Source organism: Astatotilapia calliptera, chromosome 16 (assembly GCF_900246225.1).
Source record: "Astatotilapia calliptera chromosome 16, fAstCal1.2, whole genome shotgun sequence".
NCBI classification, from domain to species: Eukaryota; Metazoa; Chordata; class Actinopteri; order Cichliformes; family Cichlidae; genus Astatotilapia; species Astatotilapia calliptera.
The window spans coordinates 14,087,349-14,100,585 of record NC_039317.1 but is presented as its reverse complement, the minus strand read 5'-3'; the positions used below and the strand labels follow the sequence as shown (position 1 = coordinate 14,100,585).

Here is a 13,237-nt window from a genome sequence, read left to right as displayed (position 1 = left end):
AAGACATGACAGTGGTCCAGAATGATGCCGCCAGACACAAAACTTTAATGAATCAACAATATTTGGTTTCATACAATAACATCATTAGTGCAAACAAGGACAAGCATTTGAAATATTTATTCGTCACACTTCAGCAGCGGATATGCGATATCTGTACATAACGACAACTCCACGTTTCTGATGTATCTCTAATCAGAGACGACCAACACCAGCTCTGGAAATATTCAGATACTTAGAATACACACAATCTATATTTTTTAGGGTGAAAAAAAGGCTGCTCAAAGAAGTGATTTATATATATTAGTGTTTCCAATTTCCAGCACCATCACCTCCTGGAATGTGCACCGATTTATTGTTTGTATTAATCTCCCTATCAACTCTAAATAATGCAGTGACATTAATCATAAAAGTGTTGAGGTACTTCCATGTTTTCATTGCGTGATAATTCAAAAAGGCAGCGCAATAGTTAATGTATTAGAATTATAGCTGACCCTTCATTGGGTCACTAACTTCTGCTGGCCAAAATAAAATACATATTATATCAAAAAAATAAGATGCCAAACTTTGATCTGGAAACCAAATAAATACAAATAAATACAGGGTGTATGCTGAGATGTTAGTATGATATTTTGGATGATATATATATATATATATATAAAGCAATGTCAATAACACATGGCTTCTCATCCTCAAAAACAGTGAACATACCATTACATCCATTGTCTGTTATCTACACACATGTATTGTGGATTAAAGCAGCAACTGAAAGGTTTTCAATTAATACAGATCGATTATTATTTACATAAGTTTGTGATTTTACAGCTTTCCATCATCATGGACTGTGACAGCCGATTGTAGTCGAACAAGGAAGAGAAATCCCCACTTCTTCATGGGTACTCTAAAGTCAATCCAGAGCAGCAGTAGAGAGAGAGTAAACAGGGGGAACGAAACAAGATGCCTCCAAGCCACGCATAATGATACTACCAGTTAAGGTCAAACTGTAGTGATACAGAGGTTGCTAAGAGATATAGAGGAGGGCGACAACATATAGAGGGGCTGAGGCCGAAGTGCTCCTTTAGAAGATTTGTTGTTCAAAGAGGATCTTCTCAAATCCTTGTGGAGGAGTGTGATAGAAGTCATTAAACTGGCAGTCTAAGATGGCACTGTCATCCACTAGAACAGAAGATAAAGACACGATCAATCATAAGTTCAGACACTGTATTCTTGTTCACGTCTTAACTTTTCTATAGTTGAATTTCACCTTTAAAGACCCTGAAAGTATATACTCTGTGAAAACAGCTTTAGGTTTTCTTCTGTTTATAAGATAAACTCTCAAAACCTCAACCTGAGCCTGTGTACGTGTGTTGTCTGAGAATGTTACCAAACACAGGGATGAAAACAGCACATTATACATGTGTTTGCGTATGCAGAATTACAGTGGTTGGGATTGGGGGCATAAATGAAACGGATTTCATCAACTTTTACCTACAACTCTCAGACACTCGGGAAATGCTAGCGAATTAATTCTGATTTGGCTGTTTATGCCACAATATTACACCAAGATCTGATTTACAAGTACACATGGAATCAGTCCAAATTAAAGGTGATGTGATCAGGTTCCAGGTGATGACACCCCCCCGGATGTTAAATGCAATTTGGGACACTTGCGATTGCATTCTGATCACGGCTTTAGTTAGAGAGTTCAGGTCAAGAGCAAACATCTTACATGTGTGCTGTCCAACATAAAACCGCCAGCTGATTATCTGGACAAGCTCCACACATCAGATGGAGAACTGAATCAAGTCACTGAAATCATTGCAGTAACTTTTTACTGGACGAAATTATGCATGTCTTGATTCTCCGTGGCAAGGCCACTGCCTTCCGATGAAAGCTGTGTTTGATCAGTTCAAATAGAACACTCTTTCCTGTGTGTGGCGAAATATTCACATTAAAAACTCTATTAAACTCAATTCAACTAAAACTGTCAGCCTGTCTGTAGAACAGCTGTGCAAAGATGTGCAATACAGCCCTCTAGTGGAATCAAGTTGTAACTGCTGTAACGAATACAAAAAGATCCATACATTTTTTTTTTGTTATATTCAAGTAAGGCAACAATGATCATATAGTTAGCAATCATTGGTAACTAGTGAACATATGAAATCAACTTACCATAAACAACAGGGTATACAGTGCCTCGGATCCCTGAGGCAGGACAATGCATGTTCTTTCCGTTCAGATATAAATTCAGCTCCACGTGGTCATATGTGATTCCCTGAGGAACACAAATACACAAGCTGAAAAAAGCATGAAACTCTTGTTGAAGTATCTTATCTCGGGAGGTCACAGCTTACATCTGTGCCATGTTTAAAATCTTTCCTATATTTTAAAAGAAGCAGGAAAAGTTGTTTTTTTCTCTTTTAAACAGAACTTTTATCAAATAAACAAAGACAAGAAGACAAGACAAGACACTAAGGTTCCCATCTCACAGACTTCTTTGCTTTCTCTTCTTATGGCAAATGAAAATGGGACTGACAAAGTTGGATTTAAAAAACATGCCAAAGCATTTTTTGATGAAGACATGCTAAATCTCTGCCACCAACACAGTGTTAGTGTCTAATACAAAACCGGTTCTACGCATTTAAAGCAAAAACAAACAAACCCACCAACACTGTAGCACAAAACTGCTGCTCCCAAAGCTGAAACCACTGACATCAATGGGAGGGGCTACCCCCAAAAAAGATGATTTATAGCCCGCATACTGAATGTGTTCATGACATTCTTCCCACAGAAATCACCCCAACTTCTTCCACACACAGCTGGTTTTCAAACCTGTCAAAATGTGGGCTTGTACTCAAAAGGCGCCGAGCGAGAACTGACTCAAAACTGCACTGCATCAGCGGAAAAGAGGCAATAATCATCAGCACTTAGCCGATTGAACCCGTAAATTAAATTTTAGCCTTTGTAATCAAAGGCTTAAGAGTTTAGAAGTATGCCTAAGTAGCCTGAATCACTCAAGAAACACTAGTGAGGGCCAATGTCAGTTTGTTTAGCTGCCTAGTGTTCCAGTAAGAAGTGATAAAGAGAACAGATGATAACGTACATGTGTGCTCCACCACAACCTTACAAGCTAGTTAGTTACAAGCTGTGTAAAGTTCAACTTACTTACATAGAAACAACTGTCGAAAAGCATCGACTGCTAATGAGCTGTCCGGTTACTGTCCCTGAGAGAGGCCGTGCACTTATATTCTTTTTAACTTTGTGACTGCATCTGTCTTTATGATTATTTGATATAAATAAAGGATATTAAATGTGCAGACTCATTGCACATGGGCTGCAGAATACCATCATATAGGATAGAACAAACACCACAGATCAAATGCTGGATCTGATAAATCCTATTGCTTTTTGAAAAATATAAGCTCATCTTGAATTGCGTGTATGGTGAGCACGTTCACAGTCACACACGTCAAACAATCTCAGTATAGCAACTCAGCGATCAATCACAACTTTCATACAAGTTGGTTTCTCTAGCAAAAATATTTGCAGAGATGGATCGCTCCGTGTGTGTCAGACAAGATTCAAACAGCTAAATCTGAAACACAGTGCAGAGTGAGTGACTGATCTGAATTTGATGAAAATTAAAATACTTTGAGTCATAATAAAATTAATGATAATCACTTATAGATTTACTCTTTACCCCTTTAAAGCCTACTAAGAGTCTACTGGGATCTGAGTGGTTTCTGTCAAAGTTTAGGCCTGCTTATAAAACCAAATAACTGGGTTCACATCAGAAATTACGAGGGTGGTCTCAGCCTATGCAGCTATCCTTGGAAAAATACGGAAACTACTCTAATGGTCATCAAACCGTGTCTTTATGGGGAAAAGAATCAAAAGGAGTGTCTGAGGTGTCAAAAATCGCCATTAAAGGGTACAGGGGAGGTCATCAAATGTCTTTATGGGGGAAAGAGTTCATAATTCTCTTTGCACAAGTTTCTTCCTTTGCATTTACGTAGTTCCAGTATGTCAAGTTAATCTGTAGAAATAGCTTCTTGCTTTCTTTTAAGGCAGGTGACTTTGGTGCACTCGTACTACTATTAAGAAGGGGTCAGCACAGAGACTACAAGCCCATTATCATCAATGGAGTGGAGAGGGTGCAGTCCTTCAAGTATCTTGGTGTCCACATCTCCTCAGACCTGACATGGGCTGCCCACATTCAGGTCCAGACCAAAAACGCTGTATCACCTACGACAACTGAGGAAGTTCAGGGTCTCTCCAAAGATCCTCAGGATTTTCTATACAGGCGCTGTGGAGAGCATCCTCACACAGAACATGACATCGTGGTTCGGGAACAGCTGTGTGAAGGACTAAAAAGCTCTCCAGAGAGTGATCCGTACAGCAGAACGCTGCTGCAGGATTGCTCTCCCCCCGCTCCAGGACACCTACACCAGGAGATGCCGGACTAGAGCAGCGCAGATACTGAAGGACCCGTCCCATCCTGGCAACAAACTGTTCCAACTTCTGCAATCTGGTAGAAGGTTCTGCATCATCCAGGCAAGGACAGAGAGACTCAAGAGGAGCTTCTATCCCCAAGCCATCCGGGCCCTAAACACACACATCTCACATCATCTAAACTCACATAATCTATAATTGACTGAGACAGGACTCTCTTCCAGACACTCTAAACCCAGACACATTTCAAATTCCTTTAATTTTAAATATGTTTATATTGTCTATTCTGTAAAATAAATCTGACTGATTTATTTTACATTCTTATTAATGTACAGAATTCACCTGCCTCCTGCTACTACTGCACATTCACCCAATGTGTATGTGTATGTATGTATATATATATATATATATATATATATATATATATTTATTGTTCTTCCTCTATCTCCCCCCCCCCCTTTTTTGCACATGTCGAGAGCGTGTCAGGTTACATTTCACTGTGTGTTATACTTGTATAACTATGCATGTGACATATAAAGAACCTTGAACCTTTAATTACTAACAGACTTGAAGGGTTTCCACGGTGACCAAAGTTTAAATTATGGTAAAACTGTCTAGTAGTGGCAGAACCAAACATTGCCCTATAAAGAGCATGGTTGGAATTTCTACACCATCAATCTGCTTTTAAAAAATCAATTTGTTCCAACCTCAAGTCTGAACTCATTAAACTTGTATCTTTTTAAAACTTATTTCCGAGTCCTGACAGTTTTGTGAACAATTCCAATAATATGTAATAAAAAAGGGATGATCAGCAGCTGTGTAGAGTATGTTCTCTGCAATGAATCGTTTCGGTACTTACAACAGAAGATATTTTTATCTCTGGAACAGCCTTTAGGATAAAAGTTAATGTTTTTAGTTCCCACCCCAGTTCTAATTGATTCCACGAGATTCCGAGAAAACCCTCTCCCCAAAAAACAGTTCTCCATTTTTAGCTTCACAGCCCAACTAATAACACTTAAACATTTCAAAGATCAGGGCATCAAAATTAAATACGTAATTAAGCCCAATTATTTTTGTGACTTACCACAATATCCCCCTCCTGAGGAATGCTGTTAGCGGGTAGACGATTCTTCTCTTCATTATTGTGGTAAATGGAGCCATCGTGCCTCAGGACTAGGCTGTTTGTGTCTCTGCCCATAGGCACTTGGTTGAGATTCACTTTCTGGGTTGCCACACCTACCCCCCACACACCTACACACAAAGCACACCACTCAAGTACGAAGATGTGAAGGGCACACACACCAATAACATGTTCATTTTAAAACGTGTATTCCAAACTCTCCTGATCTTTGATGACCTCCAATCTATGTTACAAACTTTACTACAATGTTTTTCTGGACTGAGATCCGATTGTTTGTTTTAAAACTGTTGAGAATGTCATCTCAATCACTCTTTTACCACAAACTACATGTACAAAAATATAATGTGTGCTTTCAAATATGGTCATTGCAAGAAGAAGTAAGCATGAACCAGTGAGCATGCAGTCACAAGACCAGTGTGCATCTAAAAATAGTGTGTCAATAACTCCCAGCAGGAACGCAGAAAATTGCAATCATGAAGGAAAAGAAGACGATAACTAAAAGGCTTAAAAACCAAGTGCTCACCAGTGGACTGGATCTTAAACTCAAAATAACTTTTGTTCTGGTGCAAAGGAGCGTTGGCCAGGCAGCCTCCGGTTCCACATATCCTTCGGCCGCTCTTTACAATGACAACATCTGTGCCTGCAAGACAAAGCAAGGCTCGATTTTACTTTCAACTTATAATATGCACTTTCTAGATCACATGATACCCGTGAAACAGCTGAAAAGACTTTTACATTATTAATATTGTAATCATTCTGATCCAGACCATCACCACTTTAATAAAAACAGCCTTTAAGTTGTAATCCTATGATGAATACAGGCGAGGCCATGCATGTAATTTTACGGTAACAACTACCATTTAAAAAATATCATAACTTTTAAATTATGATTGTATCTTCTAAAAATTACTAGTTCTCTTCCATCTTAATGTGCAGAGGCTGAGACAGGTGAACATGTTTTTTTTTCCCCTCAAATACAAAAGCACACGTGTCGTGATTTCTACTGTCACAGCCGGTTGTGAAGTCTACTTAAGTAGATCTTCAGGAAGCAGTAAGTCATACTTTACAATGTTGTGGGAAACATGTTGTGGCCAAGATAAAAATGGACAAATGTGTATATTTCTCCATTTATCAGTGAACATTGAAACGAGCTGATTAATCCGTTCTGTCCAAAGATACAAAGTAAATACAGCTTTCTGCTTAAAATCACAGTAATTTAGTGTGTCTTAAATTCTCTTTGGGGCGCAAAGAGGGGGATTCTGACAGCTTCCATCCATGAACAGTTGTAAAAGAGCTCAGGTTCAATTTTCTGTCCGGTCAGTTGTTGCTGTCTTTGTCTTGTGTCATGTCAAGCTGCGGTTAGCAACAACTGAAAGCCCTGTTGAAAGTTTACCAAATGAACGTTTTAGGGCAGCTCACTGCAACACACAGAAACACTTAGCCTAGCAGCGCAGAAAAATTTACTAGCAGCTATCGGCTAGCGAGCTAGAAGTAGCAGCGGAAGTAGCAAACCACCTTGCCACACACATACACGGAGAGAGGCAGCTGGGCGTGTGTAGACATAAACTGCTCCTATATGAGCAGCAAGAATTACACGCAAACTTCACTTACCCATGTGATGAGTATCTAACTGAACTGTGGGCATTTCTTTGAGGGGAATATGCCCCGATCCGCCATCTCCGCAGCAGCCTAGACAACACGTAAACATCGCAGCCATTATTATTTTTTCCACGACACCAGCCGAACATCCGGAAACAAACTTAGACCAGAAACCAAAGAGCGCTGGACGTCAAAGCGTCAAGAGGTCCCGCTGCGCAACGGCGACACCCAGCGGCAGAGGGCGGTGCAGCATAAGCCCCTGCTACCCCTGCTGTATCCAATCACAGCGCCTAAGATAGGCAGTTGCTCCTGATGGCATGGAAACAAGGGAAGAAAATCAAGGTCAACATTTCTACACGTGACTAAGTAACTATTGGATATCGATGTTACATAACCCGAAACGAAGAGAGAGTGAATTTTGGAGGGAAAACATCAAAGGTTTAATGGTGGATACATAGCCTACTAATGTGCTGATTTCGCCCAGCACAGTGCACCTGATGTACTTTAAGTTAATATTTTTTCAGTTTAGGTTCAAACTTGAGGCTCCATAATAACAAAGCATTTAAATGTAGTTTGTAATATATATATATATACACACACACACACACACACACACATACACACACATATATATATATATATATATATAAGCTAATACAGATGGGGTCCACACGTGCGCCTCTTAGCGTGTAAATCGTTTGCAGGTATATATTGACAAGTGCCAACACGAGGGACAGAAGTAGTCCACTGCAGGAAAAAAAAAACGTGCAACGGCAAAGCTGCTACTAAAACCTAGTTGACAGTTTTTCACGCTGGAATGTTTTGCATAGCAACAGCCCCTCCCCCAACAGACAAGCAGGGATCCTCTGCAAATTACCCGCAGGGCTAAAAACGTAAACATCCCGATCTTCAAGGAGAAACCTGTCAAATCGCTTTAAAACGCCAATAGTTTTCATTTCGGTATGGATTTATGTGCAGTTTGAATTATAAGTGCGCTGTTATAGAGGAGTTTTTATGCTGCAGAAAATATTTGGCACGCCACTGAAATGGTTAACTCCAAACCCGGAAAAGGGCGAAGTCTGCACAGCAACAAGCGCCATGATTGCGTTGCACTGTGCGTCTCAGCAGTCAGCAGCTGGTGAGTGAATCTTTTGGTCCAGTAGTTGCATGTTACTATGCGCTTGCAAAATCTGTCACAGCCCTCCTTCAGTACCTTGCCAACAGGATCGACTCTAACGCAAGCGCTGTTTGTCGATAATTTGTCGCATTGGATTGGTTAGACGACGGGGATTTTAGGGGCTCAGCTCAGCTCAGCTAACCACCGTCCTATTTTGCAATACACAGCTAGGAGATAATGATTTACTGTTAACTATAAAGTTACTGATTATTCTGATTCGCATCCAACCTGCAGAGATCTCTCTCTCTCTTTTTAAAAGTTTCTTACAACGCCAACTGGCAACTGAGATACATCAAAAATCAGGATGTTGCATGACCCAAATTGCTCAAACGGAGCTTTTGGCAGAGCTCAATCCAAGCTTTTACGCGCGTACAGGGATCCGAGTCGGTTTCACTTTCGGGATGGGGATATTCCACACACATTTGGAACGTGACAGCCAAATCTGTATCCTTTGCGATGCTGCATCATTGTTTTTCGTGTTCAAATATTGCATCTTCTGCCTTATGGGGAGGCATCCCTTAGTGGGTGCGTATTGTGTAGTGCGTTTTATCGTGTCCTTTTTTTGCTGTTGGGTTTTTGTTTTGTTGTTGGTTTGTTTTTTCATTTGTTTTCTAAATTGAGTATCGATTTGACGCCTGGATGATGTGTTTGCAGGGTGCAATGGAGCAGCTAGAAGAGGAACTTACATGCCCAATCTGCTGCGGTCTGTTCGAGGACCCGCGGGTCTTGCTGTGCTCACACAGCTTTTGCAAGAAATGCTTGGAGGGACTCTTGGAGGGGAATCGAGGTCCAGCTTTTAGGACACCTTTCAAATGCCCCACCTGCCGCAAAGAGACCCCCCACAACGGCGCAAACAGCCTGCAGATCAACTACTCTCTGCGCGGGATAGTTGAGAAGTTCAGCAAAATAAAGGTTATACCCAAAATGTCTGCATGTAAACAACACTCCGGTCAGCCTCTTAACATATTTTGCGCCACCGACTTGAAATTAATATGTGGATTTTGCGCAGCGACGAATGACCACGAAGGGCACAAGTTCTGCTCCTTGGAGGATGCGTATGAACGGGAAAAGAAGGCGTTTGATGAGCTGCTTTGCGGGGTGAAGAACTGGCGTAGCGCAGATTACCTGTCCTGCCTGGATACACTACAAGCCAGTAAGAAAAGGGCGCTTCTGTCGGTCAGTAAGGACGCAGAGAAGGTAAAAAACTATTTCGAGAAACTCATCAGTGCCCTTGAATGCAAAAAGAATGAGATCCTGTCCGACTTCGAAACACTAAAGCTGGTGGTGATGCAAGCATACGACCCGGAGATCAGCAAGCTGAGCGCAGCGCTGGAGGAGCAGAAACGCGCGCTCAGCATCGCTGGGTCTTTCGGGAGCGTTTCCGACACCCTGTGCTTTCTGCAGCAGATGCAAGAGTTCCGGGACAAGTTAAAGCTGCTTAACAATACTCCACTGCCGTCTCGGAAAGACATGGACGTCGGTCCCCTTGTGCGTAATTTCGACGTTAAAAACTGGGATTCATTGAGGCTCAGGGAAGTGGACAGGATGTCGGTCCCCCACGAGAGTGGCTCCTACCGAATAGGGAACAAACGCATGGCAGTGCCCAGATGGATCAGCATTCTTATCCTCACACTTATCAGCTCGGTGGTGCTGTCTCTGCTGCTGCCGCACACCTTCACAGCGTATGTGACCAGGGAGGCTGAATCACTTCTCGCTGCACTTTTCTCTCTCTTTGCACATACCGGTGCGTGCCTCCAGGAAATCAAGGACATTTACATAGATGTGGTTGATGCAGGTCAGAAATATATCATGCAGTTAATCGACTCTACTGCCCGCTTTATTGACAGTTATAAATTACCCACTAACTAGATAGCGTTAACTCACAGCTGTCAGATAATTTACACATGACAAGTGAGATGTAAAACTCTAGCGAGTACTTTAAAACATCTAATTGTTTACATTAGTTGTTTTTGTTTGTTTGTTTTTTGCCTTATTGAACAAGCTGCAACCTCGATGAAGCCATAGAATCAAACGAATCAACCCTTAATCCTCTGAGGTTATAGTCTTTTCATCAAGTAAACACCAATTCACTTTTTTCCCATGTGCAATCGATTCCTTTTTTTTTTCCTAAAAAAGAAAAAAAATCATTTCATATTTGTTCAACGTGATTTTCACAAATAAATCTGAGAATTTTGAGTCAACTCTTTGTTTTTATTTAATGCGACAGCTCAGAACGGGCTGCTTTTTCCAAATGTATACATGTAAATGCAATTCGATGAAGTAAGCAAGTGCGTAATGAAAGAATGCAGTGTGATCCACGGCCTCTCTCCCACAGAGGCTTCTGCGCCATAGTGATGCTGCAGCCTCTTCAAGGTTATAAGCGTTACATAACAGGGCCCGTGTGAAAAATTCAGCAGGCTGCAGACACCGCAGCTCCCGGTGATCACACCGCTCGTTGACGTGTGTGGATGAAACCTTACATCCTTATAGGTCTCTGTCAGAGCATAGATCTGCAGGCAGTCGTGCATACTATTTTTTGTTGTTGTTATGCGACTCATTCATTGCATGACTGTGTCCAGACAGTGAAGTCAATCCTGCAGAGTGGGTAATTAATAGAAGTGTGTATATTCTCTGGTTTTCTGCTGTGCGTCTGAATAGAAATGAAAGTAACTTTGAGGCCTAAAACTCAAAACACGTGGTTAAATTGAATTAATCTGGGTTAACTCAAATCAGATACTTGGCTTTTTTTTCTTTTTTTTAATGGATCAGAGTAAAAGGACAGTGGATTGTGACTAAAGATCAGTTATCCTGTTGTTTATGTATTCCCTATATGCATTTTGGAGAGGGAGACTCCATAAGATCACGGCACAAAGCGAATCAGTGATGTCAGCACTGACCATAATTCAGGATCTACGTCATGGCACGCATGTACATATATATAGCTTTCTGTTGCCAGGCAAATAAAGCATGGGTATAAAAGTAGGAGTCTCTATTAATATTTAATTTTAATCTCACGCAAATATAAACACAGCCTGTTAAATGTTAACTAGATAAAAATGAAACAAAACTACTGGGCGGCTGTATAACTGACTTTTTAACACGGCCATAAAGACAGCGCACGGTCAGCCGCTTTATACCAAAAGTGAGAATAAAAAACTCCAAGCTCTCATCTGGACAATCGGCGGTCACTAAATACTCAAATAATTTGTGAATAATCTTTTCAGTGTAGCAAATATCACATTTCTGGAGCATTTCCAGCACTCTGGGACGTTTTTAAACCCCATTGTAATTTTTTTAAAATTGCTGTTTATTGAATAATGAGTTTTCCCATTATTTTTCTCATTAGCGGGTACAAATTTTACCCAGGAACCAATTTCTCTTGGTGTGGGGGTGGATATGGGAACTAATGTACAGCCGTATATTAATGTAGGCAAAGGTAATAAAATGCGTCGAAAGGTATAAGCAGGTAAATATGCATTTTTTAAAAATACCAGCAGTGATAAAAATGCATATATAAACAATTCTAAGTCACTATAGGGAATTTCAGACTGCACATCGATTATCGCTGCTTCCACATTTTGATGTGTGCGGAGTCTGTTGCTTTTCCAATGCGCAAAATAATGGAATTTAAATGCAACACTGAGCATTTAAATCATAGCATTTAGAAAGACAAGATATAAATATTTCCAAAATTATAAGTAACATTTTTCCCCTTTCCCACCTACCCTGTCAATACACACACACACACACACACACACACACACAGCTGTTTTATGTCCACCGTATAGTCTTGGCAATATTAAAGATTAAGATATTATAGATAATTTAGTAAATCCGTATGAATGGTATAAAATATGCTTAATGTGTATATACAAGTAGGAGGGTTATATTGTTTGTATAATTTCGTAAAACTCAAAAGTTCTTGCAAAGAAATAAATCAGGGATAATAAAACCCCTGAAACTTTTATTAAAAATTCATAAATATCACCCTTGTTAAATGCACCAATTCAATTTTTCTCTTAGTTTCATAAATACGTGATTTTCTGAACTTTTAATAATAATAATAACAATAACAACAAAGCAAAGGCCAAATGGAAGGAAACTGCTGCAGCTGCGTTTCGTCAGTAAAAGGGGAAATGTTGGACTAGACAGAATTCACTGTTCCCAAGGAAAAAAGAAAGAAAATGCAAGCACTTAGTTTGTGTTTCATACAAACTTTAAAAAAAACGGAAAGGTCCGGTATGTATAACTTTACAGAGGAGTGTAACAACGCACTCAACTTCTCTATTAATCTTTTCTAATTTATACATTCACATAAAGCCTACGTGATGTTTTGAAAGAATACAGATATTAACCAGCTTAAACGATCCTATACCAAAGGCCTGTAAATCGAAGTTAAACGCTTTTTATTTATGAGAGTCTGAATCTGGATCATCGTCAGCATCATCCTGGCAGGACTTAAAATGGAGGGCTTAGCCCGCCGCCCGAGCACAACTGCAGATTTAGTGCACAAAATATATCGCTATAGATTAAAAATATAAAGGCAGTTATAATGCAAAAGAATATAAGGTAAATTCTGACCGCTATAAGCAAGTTATTAAAAAAACAACAACTATCGAATAAACTGAGCCCAAATTGTATTAAAAACCGTATTTTCTTTTTCTTTATTTAATTTTTTTAAACACACTACAGACAGTGAATTCATCTTGATTTTTCAGAAGCACTCCTGGTGTTTGGGCGACAATCCAAGCATGATTGTAACGATTTGAATCCGAAGCAAATCTGTCACTGCGCTTTGCTGAATAGGCCCAAATATCCCAGCAGCGCTGCAGAAAGGCCACGCAGGCCATTGTGAGCATTTCTTCTCCAAG

General features: G+C 40.2%; 2 protein-coding genes across 4 annotated transcripts; one reads left to right on the top strand and one right to left on the bottom strand.

The window, feature by feature from the left end:
* Positions 1-22: 22 nt before the first annotated feature.
* On the bottom strand, positions 23-7,782 carry spryd7b (SPRY domain containing 7b). The gene is made up of 5 exons (XM_026144394.1): positions 7,202-7,782; positions 6,114-6,230; positions 5,534-5,700; positions 2,170-2,272; positions 23-1,173 (listed from the first exon to the last, which is right to left on the bottom strand). The coding sequence occupies exons 1-5, from the start codon at positions 7,305-7,307 to the stop codon at positions 1,076-1,078; spliced, it is 591 nt and encodes a 196-aa protein (XP_026000179.1). The 5' UTR covers positions 7,308-7,782; the 3' UTR covers positions 23-1,075.
* On the top strand, positions 6,373-10,567 carry trim13 (tripartite motif containing 13). 3 transcript variants are annotated; one of them, XM_026144393.1, is made up of 2 exons: positions 6,373-6,641; positions 9,021-10,567. In XM_026144393.1, exon 2 carries the CDS (start codon positions 9,027-9,029, stop codon positions 10,233-10,235), a length of 1,209 nt encoding a protein of 402 aa, XP_026000178.1. In that variant the 5' UTR covers positions 6,373-6,641; positions 9,021-9,026; the 3' UTR covers positions 10,236-10,567. The 3 variants fall into 3 exon arrangements, with proteins under 3 accessions (XP_026000178.1, XP_026000175.1, XP_026000177.1); XM_026144390.1 differs by lacking the exon at positions 6,373-6,641 and adding an exon at positions 7,818-8,327; XM_026144392.1 differs by lacking the exon at positions 6,373-6,641 and adding an exon at positions 8,334-8,891.
* The last annotated feature ends 2,670 nt before the right edge of the window (positions 10,568-13,237 follow it).

Excerpts from the sequence above, each read along its gene's own strand:
- spryd7b (XM_026144394.1), bottom strand. The coding sequence starts at position 7,307 with ATGGCTGCGATGTTTACGTGTTGTCTAGGCTGCTGCGGAGATGGCGGA. Across the intron at positions 5,701-6,113 it reads GTTTAAGATCCAGTCCACTG|GTGTGTGGGGGGTAGGTGTG; the intron begins GTGAGCACTTGG and ends CTTTGTGTGTAG. Across the intron at positions 1,174-2,169 it reads TGTATACCCTGTTGTTTATG|TGGATGACAGTGCCATCTTA; the intron begins GTAAGTTGATTT and ends CTTCTGTTCTAG.
- trim13 (XM_026144393.1), top strand. The coding sequence starts at position 9,027 with ATGGAGCAGCTAGAAGAGGAACTTACATGCCCAATCTGCTGCGGTCTG.